This window comes from Chiloscyllium plagiosum, chromosome 7, assembly GCF_004010195.1.
Source record: "Chiloscyllium plagiosum isolate BGI_BamShark_2017 chromosome 7, ASM401019v2, whole genome shotgun sequence".
NCBI lineage: Eukaryota > Metazoa > Chordata > Chondrichthyes > Orectolobiformes > Hemiscylliidae > Chiloscyllium > Chiloscyllium plagiosum.
Window position 1 is genome coordinate 19,254,592 of NC_057716.1, and position 25,338 is coordinate 19,279,929.

The following is a 25,338-nucleotide window of genomic DNA, read 5'->3' on the forward strand; positions in this document are numbered from 1 at the left end:
TTAGTTTATCTAATGTAACAACCTGGCCAGCAGAGTGTCAGTTTACGATTCCGCGCATTAGAGATGGGAAGAAGTTTGCTTCAGTAATTTTCTCATCTGATTTTTTTTTAGAGAATTTAATTCCTGCCATTTGAAAGGCTTTGTAATGTTTTCTTGCTTCTGGTTCCTGACCTTGATCATCTCTTTTCCTTCGTCTAGAGGAAAGGAAATTCAGATTTGTCCTTCCACTCTCTTAAAACCATGCTTTGTTCAGTCAGTGCCCTGGTTTCTCTGACTGCATGACATTTGATGATAGACACTAGATTTGTCATCATTCTCCTATATCAGCCTGTGTTTGACTCCACCCTTGGACAGCTGGAGTTTGCACATTCTGCCTGTGTCTGGCTGGGTTTCTTCTGGGTTGTTCCACTTTCCTCTCACAAAGATATGCAGGTTAGATGGATTGGCCATGTTAAATTGCCCATTGTGTCCAGGGATGTGTAGGCAAGGTGTGTTAGCTGTGGGAAATGCAGGATCACAGGGATAGGTAGGGATACGAATCTGAATGGGGTGTTCTTCAGAGGGTCGGTGTGGACTCAATGGGCTGAGTGGCCTGCTTCCACACTGTAGGGATTCTAATTTGCATCCTAACAATAGTACTGATGTCTTGTGTTGCTAGCCAAGCTTTTCAAGTATAGCTACAATAATGGGATCTACCCAACAATATGGGAAATTGCTGAAGCACTTGTGGGCGGCATGGTGGCACAGTGGTTAGCACTGCTGCCTCACAGCACCAGAGACCCGGGTTCAATTCCCACCTCAGGTGACTGTGTGGAGTTTGCACATTCTCCCCGTGTCTGCGTGGGTTTCCTCCGGGTGCTCCGGTTTCCTCCCACAATCCAAAAATGTGCAGGTTAGATGAATTGGACATGCTAAATTGTCCGTAGTGTTAGGTGAAGTGGTAAGTGTAGGAGTATGGGTCTGGGTGGTATACGCTTCGGCGGGGCGGTGTGGACTTGTTGGGCCGAAGGGCCTGTTTCCACACTGTAAGTAATCTAATCTAATCTAATCTAATCACGTCCCATACACACAATGACCAACCATCAGTAAACTCTTGGTCATTGAAATATTGAGGGTAGTGAGTATCGAGGTTGCTGTTAAGTGACACATGCACAGCAATAACCTGCTCACTATTCAGTTTGGTCCTGATCTCATTACAGACTTGATCCAAATATAGAAAAGGAGCTGAAATTCAAAGCAGAAGTGAGAAGAACTGCCCTTGACATCAAGGTCGCAGTTAATTGAGTGACTTCAAGATTGGGGAAGTGGAAGATTTCCATTGGCTATAATCATCCCTACCCAAAATAAGAAAATTATGAATGTTGAAGGTCAAACCTCTCTGTTCCAAGACATTACTGCATGAGTTTCTGAGTTATGTCCCTAGCTCGGCATCTTCAAGTGCTTCAACATTAAGGGCAAAAATGGCGATGCTCACTGACAAGTGCCATTTCAGTATTAGCATTTGAATCCCTCCCTGCTGGCAACCATTGACAAGAAGCTGGACTGGACCAGCCACCCACATACTGTTGCAACAAAAGCTGGTCAGAAACTGGGAATTCTACTGCAGGTAATTCAGTTATTGTCCACTATCTACAAAGCATAAGTCAGGAGTGTGATGAAATATCTCCAATTGTCCACATGAGTGCATCTCCAATAGCATTCAAGAAACTCAACACTATCCAGCCTTGATCACAATCCCAATCATTCCCTCCAGCAGCAACAGTGTGTAGAGTACACCCAGTACACTCCAGCAACTCACCATGGCTTCTTCCACAACACCTTCCAAACCCACGACCACTACCACCTAGAAAAATGAGGTGTGTGAGGGAGCATCACCATCTGCAAGTTCCCCTCAAAACCATACACCACCTTGACTTGAAGACATATTGCCATTCCTTCACTGTCACCAGATCAACATCCTGGAACTCCCTTCCTAACAGTACTATGGCTGCATGTGACCTGCATTAGATGGCCTGCTGTGGTATGAGAACACAGTTTACTGCTCCCTTCTCGAGGGAAATTAGGGATAGGCAACAAAGGTGGCCTTGCACATCCCATGAAACAAAACAAAACAAAATGTTAAGACAATCAAGTTTCTGGCCCAGAATATTTTTGATATTTTTAAAATCTATAAAACTTTTGGATTTGTAGCACTTAAATACAAATGCCTCTGACAGTGTGATCTGAGCCATTTGGATGTAAATTTTTATTTGTTCTGGTACTGATTGCTGCAATCAACTTGGGCAGGAGTCAAAGTGAATTATGAAAAAAACACAAATTAGGAAGATACAGTCACCAAATTGTGAATGACCTGCTCCATTAATGTGACTTACTCCCAGTCTGTGGTGATTTTGGTGCGTGATGCCCTTCAAGAGAAGCCACGATCTGATCTCATTTCTAAATATTCCAGCTATTAAACAAAAGCTTGCCTGTAGGTTCATTTTGCGATGGTACGTTGATATTTGATTAAATAATCTACTGTGAAAGGGGTTTATCTAAATGTATCGGAAAACAGCCATCTGAGATGAATGACGGACTGGTTACTAGGTTGTAATATCATTTATAATAATTTTAGTTTGAGATGGGAACTGAAGTCCAGCCAAATGGCATAAAATCCCTCTAGAGATGTGTTTTGGAAAGCAGCTTTCAATCAGACTGATGTTGAAATGGTACTGACTCACAAGATGAGAAGAATTTGCAGAACACATGTTTTGCATGATGTACAGTCCGGTTGCTGGCTTCAAGGCTGTTAGATTATACGAGGCACAGTAACATTAGCAGTCTGGGAGTCAGAGAATGCTAAGAAATTTCAAATGTATTTGAAAACCATGATTCAAAAACAAATGGTTTGCGTGTAGCCTACTAAGAAACTCCGATAATTGCCGAATGTGACCTGTATGAGGGGACTTGCCAACGTGAAATTTAAAGCAGATCATTAGCTACTGCCTACAGGGAGAGGAGGCGAGATATGCGACCTTGTTACGTGTGAGGGAGATGACGTTAGGGGCAACCATGGTGATGAAATAGAAAATGTCAACGACAGGCTGGGAGTACATGAAAATATTCTGTTTGACTAAATTATTCAACCTGAAAGCACCGCTTCCTGCTGGCTTACTGAGTGTTATGCCATCTATTTGATGAACGAACTAAGAGACCTGAGCTTTCACTATGGAAAGTGCATGAAAGAGCTCTTGATTTTCTTTTTGCTTGAAGTTATTTTAAGCACCTATGATTAAAATTACAATCTCTTTGCTTTTTAAAATGATACATGTAGCACTTGGATAACCTGCGTGATTGTCCCTGCATTTCTTTAATTGCTGAGGGTAATGTACTGACCTGCAATTGCCCTTTGTTAGAAATTCAGTGCACAAATATCTTTCAGCCAACAGGTTGTTGTGTCCAGAGTGCTGGCAATTAGAGCTGGCCAGTAACCACTGAAGTGATGTGCTCTGTGAGAGAAGTCTGATATCACTCTGCAGCTTCTTGGCTGCAGGATTTTCTGCTCATTAGCTGAAACTATCAACATGATGTCCTGATTGTCTAATGTAAATACTAATATATCATGCTGCAACCCATTTCCACATTCTCCGTTCAGGGAGACAGAAAGTGTGTGTTGATTCATTAAAATTTACAGAAAGTGTGATAGCATAACCTTTTCAGATACACTACATGAGTAATGTGAGTCATGTCGTTGCCATATAGCATGCTTCAATGTAACAGATAACTTTGAATCTGTAGTACCCAAAGTTTCCCAGTAATAATCTCCTGAATACCAGTTGGTGAGCAAGGAAATCCAAAGCCTTAACTCAGTTTGGGTTTATTTAGAAAATTATCTGAAAAGAAAAGAAAATCAACCTGTCCAGCCACGTACCATAGAAATGACGGATCTGACCCATCTCCCGCACTTCCGCCCTCACTTCCCCCTCTTCCCTCTTGCAACAGTGATAGGATTGCCCTTGTCCCTACCTACCATCCCATCCTCATCCACAACAGAAGATCATCAGTCTCTATTTCTGCTATCACAAACAAGATGTCACCATCAGACACATATTTCCCCCCCCCACCCCCGCCAGAAAAACTCCCTTCCCTGCCTTCTGCAAGGACCGTTCTCTTCAGGACACCCTGGTCCACTCCTTCATTCCCAACACCATCCCCACTCCCCAAACAGCCGTGTGGCAACTGTCACCGCTGAAGGTGTAACACCTGCCAGTTCACCACCTCCCTCCTTAGTAGCCAGTGGCCTAAACATACCGCCAAGTGAAGCAGCACTTTACACAGTCTAGTCTACTGCATTCACTACTCACAATGTGGTCTCCTCTACATTGGGGAAACAGTGTAGACTGGGTAACTGCTTTGCAGAACATTCATGTTCTGCCTGCAAAAAAGACGAGAGTTTCCAGTTGTCTGCCAGTTTAACACACCACCGTGTTCCCTGGCCAACATCTGTCTTGGGCTTGCTGCAGTGCTCCTGTGCAACTCAGGTCAAGCTGGAAGAACAACACCTCATTTTCTGCTTGGGGTGACCCTGCCGCTCTCCAGACTCCAGATGGAGTTCAATAATTTTGGGCCTGAACCATCCCACGTCCTGGCCCCCAACCCCACACACCAGGCTTTGTTATCACATAGTCTGCCATTACAGATGACCTATTGTTAGCTGCTAACTGTCTCCATTAACAGCTATTCACCCTCCCAGCTGGATCATTATTCACTCATTTGTCTGTCCAACTTTTCTTCTCTGTCTCTTTGGACTCTATCCCCATCTATCATTTATTCCTTATCCACTCCCCCCACCCTATCTTTTGCATATAAACCGACATTTTCTGAGGAATGGCCACCGGACTTGAAATGTTAACTCTGATTTCTCTTCACAGATGCTGCCAGACCAGCTAAGCTTCTGTTTTTGTTCCTTTTAAATGAGTTGTGGATTTCTGCCTCAACGGCTAATCTGGACAGTAAATGTCTGACTCCACTTCTCACTCTCTGGGTGAAAAGGATTTTTCTCATGTCCCTCCTAATTTTTCTACCAATCATCTTAAATCCATACCCCCTGTTGATTTACCTGTTTCCTTGAGTGTAGGAATCTTCCTTGTCCATACTGTTGAAGCCCTGCATTACTTTGTGCACTTTGATTAAAGGCACTAGCTTATCCAATCTTTCCTCATAATTGTAATTTCTGAGCTCTTACAACGTTCTTATAAATCAGTGCCTTTTTCTTTAACAATGTGACCAGAACGTATGCAGCAATCAAGCTGTGGCCTAGCTCGTGTCTTACAAAGTTCCACATTACAACTCTGTTTCTATACTCAATACCTTGCCAAATAAAGGAAAGCTTTCTAAATATATTCTTTGCCACGTTATCTATCTGTCCTCCCACCTCGGGACCTCTGGTTATGCCTTCCAAGGTCTTTCAATTCCTTTAGCCTTCTGAATACCCTCCTGTTTATTTCCTGGCTTGGTTTACCTCCCCAAATGTGCAACTTTGCATTTCAGTTTGCCACTTTGTTGTCTACTCAAATAAACCATTGACATCATCCTGCAGTTAATAGTCAGCCTCTTCATATCAGCTAAATAGCCAATTTCTGTGTCACCCTCAAATTTCCCAATCATTCTTCCCACATTTAAGTCTAAATCACTAATCTATGCCACAAGCAGCAAGGGATCCACCAGCTGCACCATTGCTATCAATTTATTGATTCAGTTTCTAAAATGGATAATTGCTTTTCTTTTATTCAACTCCCGAATAAAAGAGATCCTCTGAAATGAACTCAAAATAAACTATGTATTAGGACTTATTCTGAAAGCAAATAGCAAATACTGGTTACCACCTCACTACAGAAAATTACGCACTCACATGCTCACATACTCTCACACCACAAAACGTCAAGTTTCTGTGAAGTTGATCCTTAAAATAAGAAGTAAAGGCGAAACAACCACCCACATGGGCTATAGATTCTTGAAACAAAGGATAGACTGTGATAACTTCTAATGTCCCCTGGATTTCCTGTAAACAGAACCAAATTGCTGACAGCCATAGACTGATGATTAATGTCCACTTGTGAAAGCAGTCAACTTGGATTCTAGTCTTTGGGAATCGGTCACAATCCACTTCCAGTTTCACAAGTAGTGTTGGATGTCTTGAAATGCAGAAAGGTGGATGAATCCCCAGGACCTGATCAGGTGTACCCTAGAACTCTGTGGGAAGCTAGAGAAGTGATTGCTGGGCCTCTTGCTGGGATATTTGTATCATCGATAGTCACTGGTGAGGTGCCGGAAGACTGGAGGTTGGCTAACGTGGTGCCTCTGTTTAAGAAGGGTGGTAAGGACAAGCCAGGGAACTATAGATCAGTGAGCCTGACGTCGGTGGTGGGCAAGTTGTTGGAGGGAATCCTGAGGGACAGGATGTACATGTATTTGGAAAGGCAAGGACTGATTAGGGATAGTCAATATGGCATTGTGCGTGGGAAATCATGTCTCACAAACTTGATTGAGTTTTTGAAGAAGTAACAAAGAGGATTAATGAGGGCAGAGCGGTAGATGTGATCTATACGGACTTCAGTAAGGCGTTCAATAAGGTTCCCCATGGGAGATTGATTAGCAAGGTAAGATCTCACGGAATGCAGGGAGAACTAGCCATTTGGATACAGAACTAGCTCAAAGGTAGATGACAGAGGGTGGTGGTGGAGGGTAGTTTTTCAGAATGAAGGTCTGTGACCAGTGGAATGCCACAAGGATCCGTGCTGGGTCCTCTACTTTTTGTCATTTACATAAATGGTTTGGATGTGAGCAAAAGAGGTACAGTTAGTAAGTTTGCAGATGATACCAAAATTGGAGGTGTAGTGGACAGCGAAGAGGTTTACCTCAGATTGCAACAGGATCTGGACCAGATGGGCCAGTGGGCTGAGAAGTGGCAGATGGAATTTAATTCCGATAAATATGAGGTGTTGCATTTTGGGATAGCAAATCTTAGCAAGACATATACACTTAATGGTAAGGTCCTAGAGAATGTGGCTGAACAAAGAGACCTTGGAGTGCAGGTTCATAGCTTCTTGAAAGTGGAGTTGCAGGTAGTTAGGATAGTGAAGAAGGCATTTGGTATGCTTTCCTTTATTGGTCAGAGTATTGAGTACAGGAGTTGGGAGGTCATGTTGCGGCTGTACAGGACATTGGTTAGGCCACTGTTGGAATATTGCGTGCAATTCTGATCTCCTTTCTATCGGAAAGATGTTGTGAAACTTGAAAGGGTTCAGAAAAGATTTACAAGGATGTTGCCAGGGCTGTGCATTATCCAAGTTGTAGCTCAAATAAGGTTGCAGATTATAAAACAGTTAAATTGATTTACAAGGATGTTGCCAGGCTTGGAGGATTTGAGCTATAGGGAGAGGTTGAATAGGCTAGGGATGTTTTACCCTGGAGCATCGGAGGCTGAGGTGTGACCTTATAGAGGTTTACAAAATCATGAGTGGCATGGATAGGATAAATAGACAAAGTATTTTCCCTGGGGTGGGGAGTCCAGAACTAGAGGACATAGGTTTAGGGTGAGAGGGGAAAGATATAAAAGAGACCTAAGGGGCAACCTTGTCCACAGAGGGTGGTACGTGTATGGAATGAGTTGCCAGAGGAAGTGGTGGAGGCTGGTACAATTGCAACATTTAAAAGGCATTTGGATGGGTATATGAATAGGATGAGTTTGGAGGGATATGGGCCTGGTGCTGGCAGGTGGGACTAGATTGGGTTGGGATATCTGTTCGGCATGGACAGGTTGGACCGAAGGGTCTGTTTCTATGCTGTACATCTCTGACTCTATGACTGTCGTGGTTTGAAACTCTATCTCTATTCTAGGAACCTTGACTTGAGAAAATACTTTCAGAAGAGAATCCCACAGCTTCTGGGTGTCTTTTTTTTAATTGATGACTGGGTCTATTATCAAAAGTAACATTCTGAAAGATTTGCCAGGCAACTATTAGCATAGAGGTACCTTCATTCTTTCAAAACCAGTTTTTCCAGCAATTAGTGATGATGAGCCTTATCTCTCTAAGTTTTGCTTGCCTTTTCTCTAAAGTCACATGACTTTTAGTAACCAGCTGGTAAACCACAGCACACAGTAAACTGTTGGCTTCATTTCTAAGAATTGCATGATTAAAAACATTTTTCAACCCAGAGACTGTCCAATATTTCAAAATCTTCCTGTTTTCTCCGCCTCCGAATCTGTTCAACACTTCTGATGGAGTTAACTAAGACTTTTGTGCACTGACCACCAGAGTGAGGTTTTAACCCTCAACAGAGGTGGTTGTCCATTGTGTCTGACACTTAATTGGTCCTAGTTGTGAGAGTTCGATTGGAGAGTAACTAGACTAACAGGTGTGTCTAGAAGAGAGTTAGATCTCCCAGTTAAACATGAACATGTTAAACCTGTCTAATGACAAACTCTTAAGAATCCATGATGCAAAATGAAATAATGAGCATTTAACAATGCATGGAATTCACAATAGTCACCTACACATTTTTATTAAAGAAAAGTCAGATAGATGAGTGAGGTTAAACTCTCCAACATTTTCACAAAGTGTTTTGAGTAATATCAAACTTCAAGAATAACATCAAAGATTGTAGTATGAAAGAAAATGCAGCAGCATGATTGAAAGAAAACAGTGGGGTAAATGAGTGTTGGGGGGAAAACAGCCTACTCTATGCTCTCATCCTCCAGTGACCCTATGGCGGATCACTGATCAGAGCTCATTCCGGACCAGAGTGAGGACAGGGCAGAGCTTGTATCTGAATGACTTAAATTGATTGATTGATAAATGGTGCATGTGTCTTACACTACTACTTATTTTTTATATGGAGACATTTAATTTCAACTGGACATTAACCCTGTGTCTCTGTCTTTCACCAGAGGTTGCAGAACTTGAAGCAAACCTTCCCAGTAAGTAAAACATTTATTTCTTATGACATTTACCTTAAAGTGATGTTAAGACATTTGCTGCATTGTATAAACAGAATACAAGCAATATCGTAGTGAGCGCTTTAACAGCTAATTTGCTTTTGTTTAGAAAATGCTTCAGTGTTTGAATTTTTGGGTTATTTTGTGATTGTGATTAGTTTTGGAGCTAGGTTTTCTTGGTTACAAATTTGGGGCTGGATTCAGTTTGGACTGGTTTTCCTGATGGTGTGCTTTGGGGACAGATTAGAGTCTAGGTTTACCAGGAGGTCAGATGGGGCACTGGGTTTGCTGGGGAGAAGGGGAGCCAGGTCAGGTGTTGGGTTTGCTGGGAGTAGGGGTAGGCCTGGGTGGGGAGAAGGAAAAGCAGGGAATTTAACAGTGGTACGGTTCACTACTCACTCGCCAAAGAGAACACATCTACGCCGAAACTGGTTAATGCTCTGAAGATTTCTCTTCCTTGCCCAGGTGGAGATTCCACCTCTGACCACTGCTTGGACAACAGGCAATGTGCAGTTTCAAAGTCCCAGAACCCCGGGTGGAAATACGTGTGGAACATCTCATGGGAATTGGAGGGGACTCTCCCATCATGGTGCTAACTCACCTGCACGCTTCCCCTTCATCATGACCACTCCCTTGCACATTGACTGACTGGTGTTGTGTTGGCAAAGTCAGGTGGAGAGGGAGTACCCAAGGAGACCTAGGGCAAAATTTGCATTTGGGGAAGGTTTTAGGGGCACACCCAGTTTTTGAAAGCAGCCAGTAAAGGAGACCCTTGCATCATTTTTTGTCCAAGCTCTGTGCAAGATGATCTGTTCGGCTTCTTTGTGCCAAACATTCACCATCCCTTAACTGCCTCTGAACACTGCTTGGTAACTGAGAAATTAAAGCTAGGTGGAAAACTGCCAAGTGCCCAATAATTTCCTGTAAGGGCCTTAACATGGGGTGAAGGCAGGCAGGTTGTTCATCCCCTGTAAAATTGAGATAGATTGGCATTGTGTGAAAAGGCCACCTGAGGACTTTACAATGCCCCTCCCGGCCTGCAAACTGCCTGGTGGAGGGACCTTAAAATCCTACACAAGGTGGTAGTTAGCAAAGGCAAACGAGTGTGTTATTTGAAGAGAGGATTGGTAATGACAGTTTTTTTTTTCAGTGTCTGTTGGCATGATTTCAAGAGGAGATAATTTGTTAGTAGGTTAATGGGATTGGAGTTGATGAGTGGGCAATGAATCAGATAGATAGATAAATAAGATCAAAAAGGGCATGGAGAGGATGGGTATAAGAAAGGAACTGGAGAAATATGTAGGTTCATGTTAGTGCTGGCGAGGGTATCCTTTTGAAAGGTTTGACTTGGTAGACAAGATGCTGGAGAAACAGTGGAAGTAGCTAATGAGATGTTCTCTATCTTTTGTGATAAAGAGGTTAAGCTCTTCAAATTTATAATTGGAGGTGAAGGGGTAGAGGACAAGGGTGGAGATGGTCAGTGGAGAAAAGAGGCTCGAGAGTCTTCCTTTACTCTCTCCAGGGTGGTTCCCAGAGTAATGAGCCCTTGTTACTGATAAAGCCTTGGTGCTTTGTGATGATGTCTCTAAACCATTCTGCAGAGATGAAGTCTGTGTATCTTGATTTTGAGGGAACACGGGAGATGGGTGCATACTAGTGGAAATGTCCCCAGTTGTAGGAAGGACTGATTTTATGAAGGACAAAGGCATCACTGGATCAAGATAGGAGAAGCACATTGAAAGCTGCAGACTATGATTATAAATGAAGGGGCCAAATACTATGACTAGAAGCTTGAAAGTGCAACTGTAATTGACTTAAAGAAAACATTTCTGAATTAGAGATAGAACAAAGTTTGAGGTTATAAAGGAGTGAGAGTCAGGAAAGATATAATGAAATGATCAAAGATTGTTTCATATGTGACTGACACCATGGCAAGAATGAGGGCTCATGAGTTGACAGGCCTGAGAAGATTAAATGTGTGTAGGAGTTTTGTGAAGCCGGTTATCTGCTTTAACCTGCAGAACTCTGCAGAACAGATTTGTTATATTTTCATACCATGAATTACATGCCTGCATTTTTTGAGGTGGAATATTTTGATTCGACTAGTTTCTGCCATCTTTTGCCATCTGAAATCATAGGTGTGACCATTTTGCTTGTGGCAATAAGTGGGGCTTGTCATGCATTCTTCAAATGTACAAAGAAGTAATCTGAATTTGATTAAATGGAAATAGTCCATGCAATGTGCATGTGTTTGATCAAACAAAGCTTCAAAATTCCTGAGATCAGGATTACCCTGCATCACGAAATGACTTGCTGAGCCCATGGATTTCCTGTGAAGTTCGCACTAATTTCCACATGAGCTTTCCTACATTATTAACATCTGATTGCAGTTGAAAATAATTAGCTGCTGTCATCCTTGGTGTCTTGCGTCATTTGAACAGATGGAAACAATTAGTTGCTTTCACAAACCACCCTCAACAAATATACTTTTAGACTTTGTCTTCATCGGGATGTACTTGGAATTATTCACAGTATCACATATTTAAACCCCTTATAGCACCAAATTGTACCTTTCCTTCTAAATGTTTTGACCAGTGAATATATAATATAGTAATGCTCAATATAGTAATGGCAGCAAGCCAGAAGTTGTTTTGTATTGTTTCACTGGATGTGGGCATTACTGGCTAGCCCTGCAATTGCCAATCCCAAAGAATGGCAATATATATTTCCAAATGCATGGAAACAGACCCTTTGGTGCAATTTGCCCATGCCAATCAGGTATCCTAAATTGAACTACTCCCATTTGCCTGCATTTGGCCCATATCCCTCCTAAACCTTTCCTATGCAAATACCTATCCAAATGTCTTCTAAATGTTGTAATTGTGCCTGCCTCAACCATTTCCTCTGGCAGCTCATTCCAGCTCTGACTGTATAACGTGGTGTGTGAATGAAGGATAAGAGGGTGATGCTTCCACACACTTGTCCTTGTCTTTCTGGATGGTAGGTGTTGCAGATTTTGAAATGTCAAAGGTGCTTTAGTGAGTTGCTGCAGTTCATCTTGCAGACTGATGTCAACACAATAGTTGCCTTTTTAATTGCTTTCTGTATCTGCATGTTAACTTCCATTGACTTAAAAGCAGGAACATCGAGGTCCCTCTTGGACATCTCTTACCACTTGCAAGATACTCTGCTTTCTGTTTTTTTTTCTTAAAGTTAAAACCTCGAATTTCTTCATATTGTACTTCATCTGCCAATATTTTGTCCACTCACTTAGCTCTCCAAAAGATGCTCTTGAAGTGATCAACAGTTCATCCACCATCTAAACAGCCACCTCTTTCATGGTGGGAAAGGATTTATGTATTTTAAGCCCCACTAATTTATCTCTTAAAGTTATTCTCTAATCCCTAAATTATCCATTATTTCTGGATGAATTTTTGTAGGTTCCTGAGAAAACCGGTATTAAATATTCATTTTGTTTATTTTCTATTTCCTTATTCTTCTTCACAAATTCTCAGTGAGCAGGTTATTGCAGAATTGTGCTTTAAGCGGCTTGATAGCACTGTCAGTGGCAACCTCCATTACTTTGCTGATTTGAAAGTCAACTGATGAGGTAATTCAGTGCCTGTCTCATGGGCAAGGGAAACTTGGTATGAGAGGAAATCAGAAGAAAGGATTCTCGTCTAGGAAAGCTGATGCTTTCCACAGTGGACAATGATGGCAGACACATCAAACCGCCGCTTGTACTTGTAGCTAGGATGGGTGGTGAAAGAACAGTAGGTGGACATTTAGGAAGACTGTTTGCAGTGAAGAAACTGGCACGAATTATCTTTGCTTTCCAGGATGATTGTGAAAACACGAGTGGTCTTAGCAGAAGAGAGCAAATCTGTGCAGTGCTTAATGTGGCCTAGTCATAACGAGTTTTGAGAAGATATGTAGCTCAGGTTGAGGATTTGGATGTAGGTTTGCTCGCTGAGCTGAAAGATTTGGATGGTAACACCAGTTGTGCAGATATGAATTCAAGCCTGTGTGTTTCAACTTGAAGAAAAAAAGGTGGCTACCATTGCAGGAGAAAACATTTGAGTAAGGTAATTCTGGAGACAAACCTCAAAGGCAGGGTAAGGAAGTGATTGAACAGAAAGACAGCTGCAAAAGCTTTATATCTCAGCTACATAAAGTTTTTTTAATTGTAAATGTGCAAATTGTATAATGAGCATTCAGCATTTTACTAGTCTATTGGTCGTCAGGAGAATTAGTGCGTGTGAGAAGCAGGAGTAACTGTTGAGGAGGAACCTACATAGAACTTTAACATAATGAATGGACTTAATGACCCATTTTCTAATGAGTCACTGAGTGGAATGTCAGAATAAGTAAACAGTGATGGGTTATTTCTATCGGTCATTGAGACTGGAATAAAAGGCAAAAAGAGTTAAAAGTGAGGCTGGGAAACAAAAAGCTTGACTCAGGGAGATTAGAATGTAGAAATCAGAATACTTCCACAAGAGAATTAGCTTGTTGCAAAGGGAGAACATTAAATGTAACTGGGGGAAGGTCATGCAGCTAATGTGGAGATAAATATTTCTACAGTGGTAATAAGCTCAATGTGCTGTTTCTGCCTTGTAACAGATTGTGATTTAATGGGTTTTTCCCTGCTATAATATTACACATTGCACACATATCCCTGTGAGTGTGTAACTCAATGTTGGAATATTTTACCAAATAAAGTGACATCATGATGAGTCAAATTTGGAGAACCCAAAACTCTGATTGTTTGCAAAGTTGAGAGCCATCCCTGCCGGCAGAATACAAAGTCAAATTGAGTGAGAGTAAGCTGACTGGTAACTCCAGGTGATCTAAACTCGTGCAAGCTTGTCAAATGGCTGTGTCAACCAATCAGGGTGGAGTTGGGCCACACTAATGCATAACATCACAGAACTGTGGGCAACAGTCATTCAGTATTGTATCAGGACATTCAAACACTACAAGTATGGCTAAACCTATCAGAGACTTGAGTGTTGTGATCACAAAGGAAGTGAAGTCGATAAACAAGTGGAAAATTGTGATGGAAAGCAAAAAGTAGACATCGTCAAGGAGTTAGCGATTCCACCATTCAATTTGTCAAACTTTTCTGAAGCACAAAACAAAGAACTTGGAACAGCTCAATAAGCTGACATCTCTCCCACAAGGAAGAGGATGAGAAGGGCTGCTTATCCCAAGGTCAGAGAAGCTCTACTAATGTTGTTCAAGACAGCTTGAACAAAGAATGTACCCATCCCCATTCTAGTCCTCCAGGAAAGAAGAGTCGCCTTGTCAAGGAAGCTGGGCCACAAAAGTTCAGCTACAGCGACGGATGACTGGATAGATTCAGGACAAGACATATCGTCATCTTGCATGTGATATGTAGTGAGGGTGCAGCAGTTTCAGCAGCAATGGCAGGATAGTCTTGCTCGTGTCCCATAAGGCTAGAGATATAGGAGCTGAATTAAGCCATTCAGCCCCGTGAATCTACTCTGCCATTTGATTGTGGCTGATATGTTTCTCAATCCTATTCACCTGGCTTCTTCTTGTAACCCTTGATACCCTAGAGATCAAGAACTATCTATCGCTGTCTTAAAGACACTGAATGATTTGGCTTCCACAACCCTTTGCGCCAACGAATTCCACAGATTGACCACCCTCTGGCTGAAGAAATTCCTCCTCCTCTCAGTTCTGAAGGATTGTCCCTTCACTCTGAGGCTGTGCCCTCAGGTCCTAGTCTCTCCTACTAATGGAAACATAATCTCCACGTCATCTCTATCCAGATCTCTTGGTATTCTGCAGGTTTCAGTGAGATCCCCCCTCATCCTTCTAAACTCCCAGCTAGCTCAGACCCACTATTCTCAACTGTTTGTCATATGGTGATCTCTTCATTCCCAGGATCATTTTTGTGAACCTCCAAGACCTACACATCCATCCGTCGGTATGAAACCCAAAACTGCTCATAATATTCCAAATACTAAAGTACTAAACAAGTTCGCTTCGAGGGACATTTTTAATGCACATGATGCTGGACTGTTTTCCCTTTTTTTTTTGCAACGTCACTCGTTGCTCAAAGTGAAAACATGTAATGACAGAAAGCAGAGTAAGGAATATGTTACTGCTCAGGCTCGCACCAATATACATGGTGTCAAAATCTGATGCCTCTTGTAGCAAAGTTCAAGAAGCCATGTTGGCGTAGTATGAGGCTAACAAAATCTCGTGGATGTCTTCAGTATTTTTGATCAGGAAAATTTTGTGAATAAAGTGTATCAGTGGAAGAAACCTGGCCTGCACACCCTGACGATGCTGCATTCCAACAACCCAGCCAAGCTCCAGACAATGGACTAGGGTGATTAGGAACTTAAAAATCCACCAGCAATGAGTCTCTCAGGTTATCAAGGCCATCGATAAGAAGCAAAGAGTACAACACAGTTTTCTAGGCAATAATCATGACAAAGGCCACAATTGCCAACTCTTGCACCAATTGAGAGCCAATCAACCTGACATGAGGCTCTTTCTGCTCACTCATGGGAAGTTAGCAGGGAAATTCCAGCAGAGACAACCATGAACCTTAAGCCGAGGTAGATGACCTTAAGCCGAGAAGTATGCTGCACAATGGAACGGACAGATGAAGCACACATCCATGCAGTATATTCTTTAATCAAGAAGACTGATGACCCTGAACAGTCTGAATATTCATTTGCTCACTCATGTATTTCTCCAGCAGAAGCCTGAAAGGGCATAGAGATGCTCTAGGATTTCACACTGCAGCACAAAGTGTGGAGAACAGCAGCCAGAATCTCCTGGGGTTATTGACCAAGATCTGGAGCCAGTCAGCAGACTGTATTCTGTAGAGGAACATTATCAGTCACAGAATGGTATTGAGTTAAAGGACATAAAGACATTGGGCCAGAATCCAAAAAAGTAGAAAAATTGACCTTATCAACCAGGTTCTATCCATCTACAACTACGAGGGCTGTCAGCATTACAAAGCATCCACATACCTGCTAGTCTGAGCTAATGTCCAGCAAATGTAACATTGTATCCTGCACTTTGTTCTGTTAACCTAATGTACTCCTATAGTACGATCTGTCTGTAAAGCACATAAGACAACAGTGTCACGTGTACCAAGGTATAATTAAATAATGAATCAGATCAGTCAAATCAAAGTATCTGGGGAATAGCTCCAAAACACAGATTAACTTGGTCTTGGGAGTACTGCGGTGATTGAACAGAATCAGGACCCAGACTATTCTTCACTTCTCCATCTTGCTTTCAGTGACAGTGTTTAAGCTTTCATTCGCTTACACGCTAGGTAGATTGTCGAGTGCATAAGAAGCTGTCAAACATTGAAGAAATGCTGACAGCAATCTTCCGATCAGGGAAAGCGAGTTTGTTGCCAAACAACATTTTTATAATGAAGCTGTTGCTCTTAACTTAGTCTTGCAGAAAAAGATGAGCTTTTGGAAACTTGGGAAAAGCCATGGTGAGACAGTTTTGACTATTTTAAATGGATTAGCCCAAATCTCGACCAATCAACTTTCACTTCAACATGAATTCAATTCTCCCTTTATACTATTTACACTGCCAGCTTCAATTTTTTTCTCTCTAGTGAGTCACATCTCATTTCATATTAAGTGGAAATGTTTTCCTCCATACTCCCTTTATGCTGTGTATGAAAACAGGAAACCATATGAGTTACGTTTGGTGAGGCAGGTTGTAATATTCATAGGTGGTGTATAATGTTCAAGAAACATACCTGTCCTTCCTTCAGTCAGATGATTCACATTGAAATGGCAGTGCAGCATTGGTCTATTCTGATAAGAATTCACTGAGGCTGAACCAAGAGAAATATTTCAATATCTGTTTCCCCCTCCTTGCTCTGCACCCAATCGTATGCCTTAATTTAAGCCGAACACCAGGCCTTTGGTGTCAGCATGAGCCACTATCCTGTTGGCTTCAGCTGATATGATCCACTTAGTAACAACATTTGCTGCAACAAGTAATTGTAACTGTAGTAGTGCCACTGTCGAGCTGAAATCCATCTGCCCTGTGGGTACTTCACATTGGTAAGTCTGGTCCGATATTAAGGATGTGTGTCGAAGCCGTGCAGGTAGACAGTTTAAAATAAAGCAGGTTCTTTACCCTCCTGGGGTTCAACTCCCACTATACCATCCTGGTGTGGGGGAGTCCAAAACTAGACGGCATAGGTTTAGGATGAGAGGGGAAAGATATAAAAGGGACCTAAGGGGCAACGTTTTCATGCAGAGGGTAGTGCGTGTATGGAATGAGCTGCCAGAGGAAGTGGTGATGGCTGATATAATTACGACATTTATTAGGCATCTGGATGGGTATATGAATAGGAAGGGTTTAGAGGGATAGGGGCCAAGTGCTGGCAAACAGGACTAGATCAGGTTAGGGTATCTGGTCAGCATGGACGAGTTGGACCAAAGAGTCTGTTTCCATGCTGTATGTCTCTATGCCTCTATGACTGAATATGCAGGTGGATGAAGGAAGAAATAAATACAAATTTCTGACAGAATGCAATGAACCTCCATGCATCCTAAGTTTCTTGACTTGCTGAGTATTTGCAGAATTCTCCTTTTATTTGTACTTCAGGTTTCCAGCACCTCAATGGTAGGGTCACACAGTGTAGAGGAGGGTCTTCAGTCCACCAAACCTAAACCAAGAAAAGTAACTTTAAATCTAAACCTGTCCCATTTTCAAGTGCTCATCGAGGTACATACATTTTAAAACTTGAGGTTTCCTGCCTCAAGCACCCCCACAGGCAGCACATTCTAGATTCCCAACACCATCTGCGTGAAAAAGATTTTCCTCAAATTCCCTCTAAACCTCCTGCCTTTCACCTTCATATTATGTCACTTGTTATTGATGCTTCAACTAAGGGAAATAGCTGCTTTCTGTCCACCCTGTCCATGCCCCTCATAATCTTCACCTCAGCTCCCCTATCAGCTATCTCTTTTCTAAGAAAACAGCTTGAGTTCATCCAGTCTCACCTCATAGCTGAACCTCTCCATCCTCGACAACATTCTGGTGAATTTCCTCTGCACCCCCTCCAGTGTATTCACATCCTTCCCATAATGCAGTTATCAGAACTGCACACAGTACTCTAGTTATAGACTAACCAACATCCTGTATAGGTCCAACCTGACCTCCCTGCTCCTAAAATGTTTTCTAATTAACCTGTTTTTATTGCTATTATACACCTCCTGAAGCAAATGTGACTTTTACAGCACCATAAGAACCCATCCGAAGTTTCAGGAAGAAGCCAGCAACATTGGTCAGTATGGGGAGTGAACCCAAGACCTTGATGTTAACAGCACCACTGTCTAACCATGTGAGCTAACCAGCCACCTACCACAACTGAAAAAGTTGCAGCTTTAACTATTAGGGAGAAAGTGAGGACTGCAGATGCTGGAGCTCAGAGTCAGAGTGTGGTGCTGGAAAAGCACAGCAGGTTAGGCAGCATCCAAGGAGCAGGAGAGTCGAAGGTTTGAACATGAGCTCTTCGTAGCCTTAATTATTAGCCTATTCTGCCACCTTCAGAGATCTGTAGACAAGCATCCCAAGATTCCTTTGAGCTTCCTTGTGTCTGACTGTACTCCGTTGCCTTATTGCTTCTTCAAGAGTACGTCACCTTCTACTTTGCATGGTTAAAATCTAGTACTTGCACTATTACATTATTTTTGTAAGGCAGTGGAGGATTTCAAATTCAGTTTTTAATTTCCTTCTTTCCCTTTAACCAGCCCTAGTTAGGGAACTGCCTGCCCCCCATATCTGTGTCTCTTGTTCCTTCGGTGTGTCAGTTCTGTAGAAATACACCCTGATCTTGGGGAAATCTCTCACTAGTGACTGCTGTTTACACCCCTCGTTGCCTGTTTAAAGATTTGTACATTCACTTGGACCTCTAACTCCTTTCCCCTCCCCCTCCCTTTTAAAAACTCTGCTCAGGTTCCCCTGTTTAAAACAAAAGTCAATCTTAAGGTTACTTTTTGTCAGTTAAATTGTGTTTAGTCTTCTATTCATTCATCAACAAAAACTTGCATTTATGTGGCACCTATAAATAGTGACATGTACCAAGGAAGTTATCAAATATAAGTTTGTCATCAAACCTGCAAGGCACATTCCAGGACAGAAAAATCTTCGTCAAAGAAGTAGGGTTTAAGGAGCAACTTAAATAAAGGAAAGAGAAGTTTGGAGTTGCACAAGTTTATGGAGGGAATTCCAGAATATGGGAGCATGGCAACTGAAGTTGCAACCTCCAGTGGATTAGCAATTAAGATCCAGTCGGACAAGAGACAGAAGTTTTAGGAGTACAGAGCTCCTGGAGTGTTGTAGGGTTTGAAAGAAGCTGCACAGATGTGGGACAGAGGAGTGAGGCAGTGAAAGGATTTGGAAACAGGGATGGGGATTTTAAAGCTGAGGCACTGTTAGACCAGGAGCCAGTGGTCAATGAAACTTTCAGCAACTGTACACTGAACTTGTCAGGGAATTCACATGTAAATTGAAACAAACTGTTCATTGGATGGCCGTAAGTGTTCTGCATCTGCCAAGTCATTCAGCTAAATAAAAAGAAAAGGAAAATATTCTCAAGGAAAATATTTTCGTTATTTTGAGCTTGAAATACGGCTTTATTGGACATTTCAAAGTATTGTGATTTCTGCCTTGTTAAACCTGTATCTGCAGTGTCCCTGTATTATTATTAATAGAACTGTTCAAAGTGTTATGATCTTCACAAGTGACATGCTGCAACACGTATTGTGAAAACTTGCATTTGACTCAAAGTGCTTATGACATTTTATGTTGAAACAATTCTTAATGTTTGTCCTGGTACACACAATATTTGACTAATTGCATGCAGGAAAAGGAAGGATAGCCACTCATCCTTCCCTTAGGTAGAGGGGAAGAGCAATTTCCAGGCAAGGAAAGTAGGTCTCCCTAATTGGCATCTGGACACTCTCAGTGCTTGCTTTTTCTCTTTGAAACAGGCTACTATCAATCTGTTTTAGACAACCTTGTTTAGCTATTTCCCCCTGTCCATGAGTCACTTCATACTTTTAGCTATTTTTCATATTTAATCTAATTTCTGTAAAAGTGAGCTGATTTAAGTTATTGCAATAAGATTATAAGGCATATAAGCAGAAATAGGCCATTTGGTCCATCCAGTCTGCTATGTTACATTTGTATTTGTACTTTACATGTTAAAAGTACCTAATCTAAACTGAGATTTTGTATATGAAAAAAATGACATTTAAAATGCATAATCTTTTAATGTACTTGTACTTGTGAGGCTCAACCTAGAAAGCAGCAAACAGATTTTGTTTCTAATACCATAGGTAAAAGAGCAGTCCTCAAGCACCTACTATATCTACAGTAATTTACCAAGTACAGCGTACCATAGTTATGGGACTGGGCTAGCAACTCAATTCCACGTAACAAGTTCTAAAACTGAATTTACTAAATCTTGTAAATAAAGTACTAGCAACAGAAACAATGATCAGTTGTCAAACTGCCATTCGCCTGATGAGATCAGTTCCTACATTGACTGCCAGTTAAGCTGTGCAGCCCTCCAAAGTCACTGCACTCCTCCAATTTTGGCCTCCTACATGCCCTCTATTTTAATTGTTCCACAATTGTAACAATGTTTTCAGTCATCTGAAATTTATTTCCTTGACCCCTCTGCCTCTGCGACCTTCTTGAAGATGCTCCTTGAAACTTAATTCCTTCTCAAAGCATCTGATCATTTGCCTGATCATATGACTGTCAAACTTTAATTGGTAATGCTGCTGCAAAGTTCTTCACTATGGTAAGCAGTTAGTTGTTTGGTTCCACAGAAAAGGCTACTCCCTTGTTTGCTTCCTTTGTATATTTCCCAATTTTAAGGATCTTCCCTTCTGGAAAAATTTTTGGACACCTGCTTAATCGAGGTTTTATTGAAACCTTTCTCATTCGAGCATCTGAAAACTTTTGTTTTCAGTATGTACCTTGGTTCTCTTTGTAATTATAAAAAGGGTCTGAGTCCGCTAGGCCACTCTTCATTGATCAATGAAACAATTTATTATTGTTTGATTTGCCATCATACTCACATTTCAAGACTCTGATCTAAAAGAAAACTGTTCTGAAGAAGCTCACTCGACCTGAAACGTTAACTGATTTCTCTCCTGAGATGCTGCCAGTACTACTGAGTTTTTCCAGCAATTTTCTTGTATTTAACACTTTGTCCTGAGAAGGTTTTTGGGTTATTTTATATTGAGCTGGTGCCAATACGTCTGTTAATCTCAGTCAGAAGGGTTCACTCCCCACATCTCAGGTCAGAGTTGAACATACCATATAGGTATCACATGGGGGTAGTTTGTGTTTTGATATAGCAGGTCAATGAGCCAATCCTTTTTGAATAGAGTCATTGAGATGTACAGACCCTTTGATCCGACTCGTCCATGTTGACCAGATATCCTAACCTAATCTTGTCCCATTTGCCAGCATTTACCCATGTCCCTCTAAACCCTTCCTATTCATATACCCATCCAGATACCTTTTAAATGGTGCAATTGTACTAACCTCCACCACTTCCTCTGGCAGCACATTCCATACATGCACCACCCTCTGCTTGAAAAAGTTGCCTCTTAGGCTCCTTTTTAAATTTTTCCCTTCTCGTCCTAAACCTATGCCCTCTAATTCTGGACGACCCCAGCTCAGGGATAAGACCTTGTCTATTTACCCCTATGATTTTATAAATCTCTATAAGGTCACCCCTCAGCCTCCGACACTCCAGGGAAATAGTCCCAGCCTGTACAGCCTCTTGCTATAGCTCAAATCCTCCAGCCCTGGTAATACCTTCTAAATCTTTTCTGAACCATCCGTTCTAAGACACACTGTCTGCAACTGGATCCTCTGTTTCCTGACCCACAGGCCACAATCAGTGAAGACTAGAGACAATATTTCATCCTCACTAATACTACATTCTGGAGCCCCCCAAGGGTGCATACTCAGCCCCCTGCTGTACCCACTGTGTCGCCAAATACCAGACTAATGCCATTTACAAATTCGCTGATGACACCACCATAGTCGGTCGAATCTCCGATGACAGACGGGAGGTGGAAGACCTGGAAAAATGGTGCACTGAGAACAACCTCGCTCTCAATGCCAGCAAAACCAAGGAACTCATTATTGACTTTCAGTGGAATGTTACTCATGCCCCCCCTAAACATTAACAGCACAGAGGTGGAACGAGTGGAGAGTGTCAAGCTCCTGGGAGTGATCATCCACAACAAGCTTTTTTGGACTCTTCATGTGGATGCATTGGTTCCAAAGGCCCAACAATATTGTCTCTTCCTCCGGCAGCTGAGGAAATTTGGCATGACAGCGAATACCGTTGTCAACTTTTATAGGTGCGCCATCAAGAGCATTCTGTCTGGATGTATCACTACCTGGTATAGCAACTGTACCATTCAAGATCAGAGACTGTTACAAGGAGTGATGAACTCGGCCCAGACAATCGCAAAGGCCAACCTCCCATCTATAGAATCCATCTACCAGGCCCGCTGTCAAGGAAAGGCCGCCAGCATTCTCAAAGATCCATCCCACCCTGGCAATGTTTTTCTACAACCTCTACCATCGGGGAGAAGGTACAAAAGCCTGAGCACACGCACCAGCTGGTTTTGTAATAGTTTCCACCCTACTGTTGTTAGAATATTAAATGGACACTCAAACTCTTAACATTCGCCTGTACCTGTGTTTTTGTTTTTGCCGCTGTTTACCTATTATTTACTATCTAAGCTATTTAACTATGCGATCTGCCTGTATTGCTCGCAAGGCAAAAAGCTGTTCACTGTGCCTTGGTACAGGTGACAACCAATTCAGTAAACTAATCCTTTCTTCATTTCAGTCTGTAATCAAAATCCAGAATAGTAAAATGATATGATCTTCACAGGTTGAACATAGTATTTGTTTCCACCAATTGTTTCTGTATAGTGAAATCTTCTCCTGACTTTTGCAATCTACTCACTTAAGAAAGTGCAGTTGCTTCTGCTGCTCTTCTCGGTGGTGGGCCTGCAGTAACCATTCCTTGTGACAAATTGCCACATCTGTTATCTCAGTTTTACATTTGGGAGCTGTCCTCGAGACAGAAAGGGCCTGCATCTGAAAGGACAGCATGGGCAAGATGAGTTTTGCAAACACTCTCTCATCAGCTTGTTTGCAAACACACTGGACTCAAGGGATAAATAACCAGTCGAATCAATTGCCCCACTTCATTGCCAGAACGATGTTGAACAAACTTTTTTTTATAATTTTATAGATTTTTGTATTAAAGAAATCTCCTACATCAGAATTGTATCTTTCAAGACAAAGAATTTCCATTTTTTGTTATTTTCTGTTAAGATGATGTTTTTGAAAGCATTTGCATTTTTTGGTTTGTTTTTGTCTGTTGAATACAGTCACTGATTCAACAACTTTTGCTGTAGGTGTTCATTCACAAAAATGGGTCAAATATTTAGTGATAACATTTTTAAAGCCTGATAACTGATTTTCTCAGAAGATAAGAGTCTGATCATAACGTCTGCATTGAGAAATATGATGGGTTTCCATATACAGTCTCAAAAAAGTTAATGCAAATTTTGGATCTTTCAATTCCCTCTAGTTCCCCTCCCCTAGTTATAAACATAACATGTTTTATCTCACAATACCTCTGCCTTTCTCTTTCAAGAACTTTATTAATGTCAGATTAAAAACGGATCATGCTAGAAATACTCAGCAGGTCTGACAGCATCTGTGAACAGAGAAAGCAGAGTTAAGGTTTCAGGTCAAGAATCTATCTTCAGAACATTCTTTAGCCTTTTAATTCACCGTTTTCAAATATACTGTTTTTAATTTCTATCCATTGCATTTATATACAGTTGCCTTGTTCTTCCGCCCAGTGTCTCTAACCTTACAAATATCCACATTAATTCTGCATCTGCCTGATGGTTTTACAGTTTTCCTGGCCAAATCATATTTTGTGTCATCAGTAAACTTTGAAATCATTGCTTATATTCAAATCTAACTTTTTCTAGTATTTCACGTGAGACATTTAATGAAATGGAATCAGAAGATCCAGATATATTGCTGCATTTGCTTTTGTCATTTCTTCCACAAAATATGCTGGAGTGTCCAAACAAGACTTTACAAATCCATGTCATCCTTCCCTTAATTAATCCATGTTTTCCAAAAAGTTTTATTTTATGAAATTTAGGAGTTTCTTCCAGGTGATGTTTAACTATCTTGATCTATGATTACTGTGGTCATCCTCTTTGAATAAAATTGTTTCAACAACATTGCATATTTAAAGAGAATTTGACAACTGTGATTAAAAAGAAACAAAATGATTGAGAAACTCAACAGATCTGGCAGCATCTGTAAAGTGAGAAACAGTTAACATTTTGAGTCTGAACTCTGGGTTCTAAAGAAGAGACATATCAGACTTAAAACATTAACTCTATTTCTGTCACTATGGATGCTGGCAGACCTCCTGAATTTCTTCAGCATCTATGTTTGTATTTCAGATTTTCAGTATCTGTGGCATTTTGCTTTTGTGACTGGTGCCTTTGTCTGCATTCTGAGTACTTTCAATAGCGAGGGTGCAATGATCAGAATCCAGTTGCTGAACCAGAGTTTTATTTACTTCTATTAATTGTTCACGTCAACCTCTACATTGTCACTTTTTGTTTTATCTGTTTAACAATTAAAAGCTTTTGTCTAATAAATTTACCATGGCATTATGTTCCACATACCCTTCTTCAGAGAGGTTTTCACATCACTTTCTAACAATATCTGTTCATCTTGTCAATCTTTCACTGCACTTTCTATGTTTCTCACATTTTATTTTAACGCTGTTCAGCATATTTTATCATGTGCCTCCTTTTTGAATCTTATTAATTTTTGATTATTTATGGTTCTCAGTCTGTTGATGCTTTCTTAAGAATGTATTTATCTTGTTTATTTTTTCCAATTTAAACATCTCCATTGCCAATTCATCATCATGTTTGCAAACCACTCCATTAGTTAATTTGAAACAGAACTTATTTTCTCCAAAGTCTGTTTTTTTTTTTCTGCCCAGTACTTATTGATACATGCTTCTTTCCTTGTCGTGGATGTTGTGGTCAAAAATCCCCTTATTTCTCTATTTTTGGCTTGAGTTATTCATCCTAATTGCTTTCCCAGAAGTAAGCGGTCAATCTTTATCACACAATCCAGATGATTACTGTTACCCTTGTGAATGGTCTCTGTCAGGACAATGAATTGCCAGCAAATCGTTGCCAGGTCTTTGATCTATATTAGAATATTTACAA

General features: G+C 41.2%; 1 protein-coding gene across 7 annotated transcripts in view; it reads left to right on the forward strand.

Annotated features, from left to right (window-relative positions):
• ube2f (ubiquitin-conjugating enzyme E2F (putative)) overlaps window positions 1-25,338 on the forward strand; it is a 121,774-nt gene that overhangs the window by 39,261 nt on the left and 57,175 nt on the right. For all 7 annotated transcript variants that reach the window (XM_043693167.1, XM_043693160.1, XM_043693161.1 and 4 more), the window contains one exon: window positions 8,930-8,959. In XM_043693167.1, the coding sequence (XP_043549102.1) occupies window positions 8,930-8,959 (30 nt within the window). The remainder of the gene's footprint in view (window positions 1-8,929; window positions 8,960-25,338) is intronic.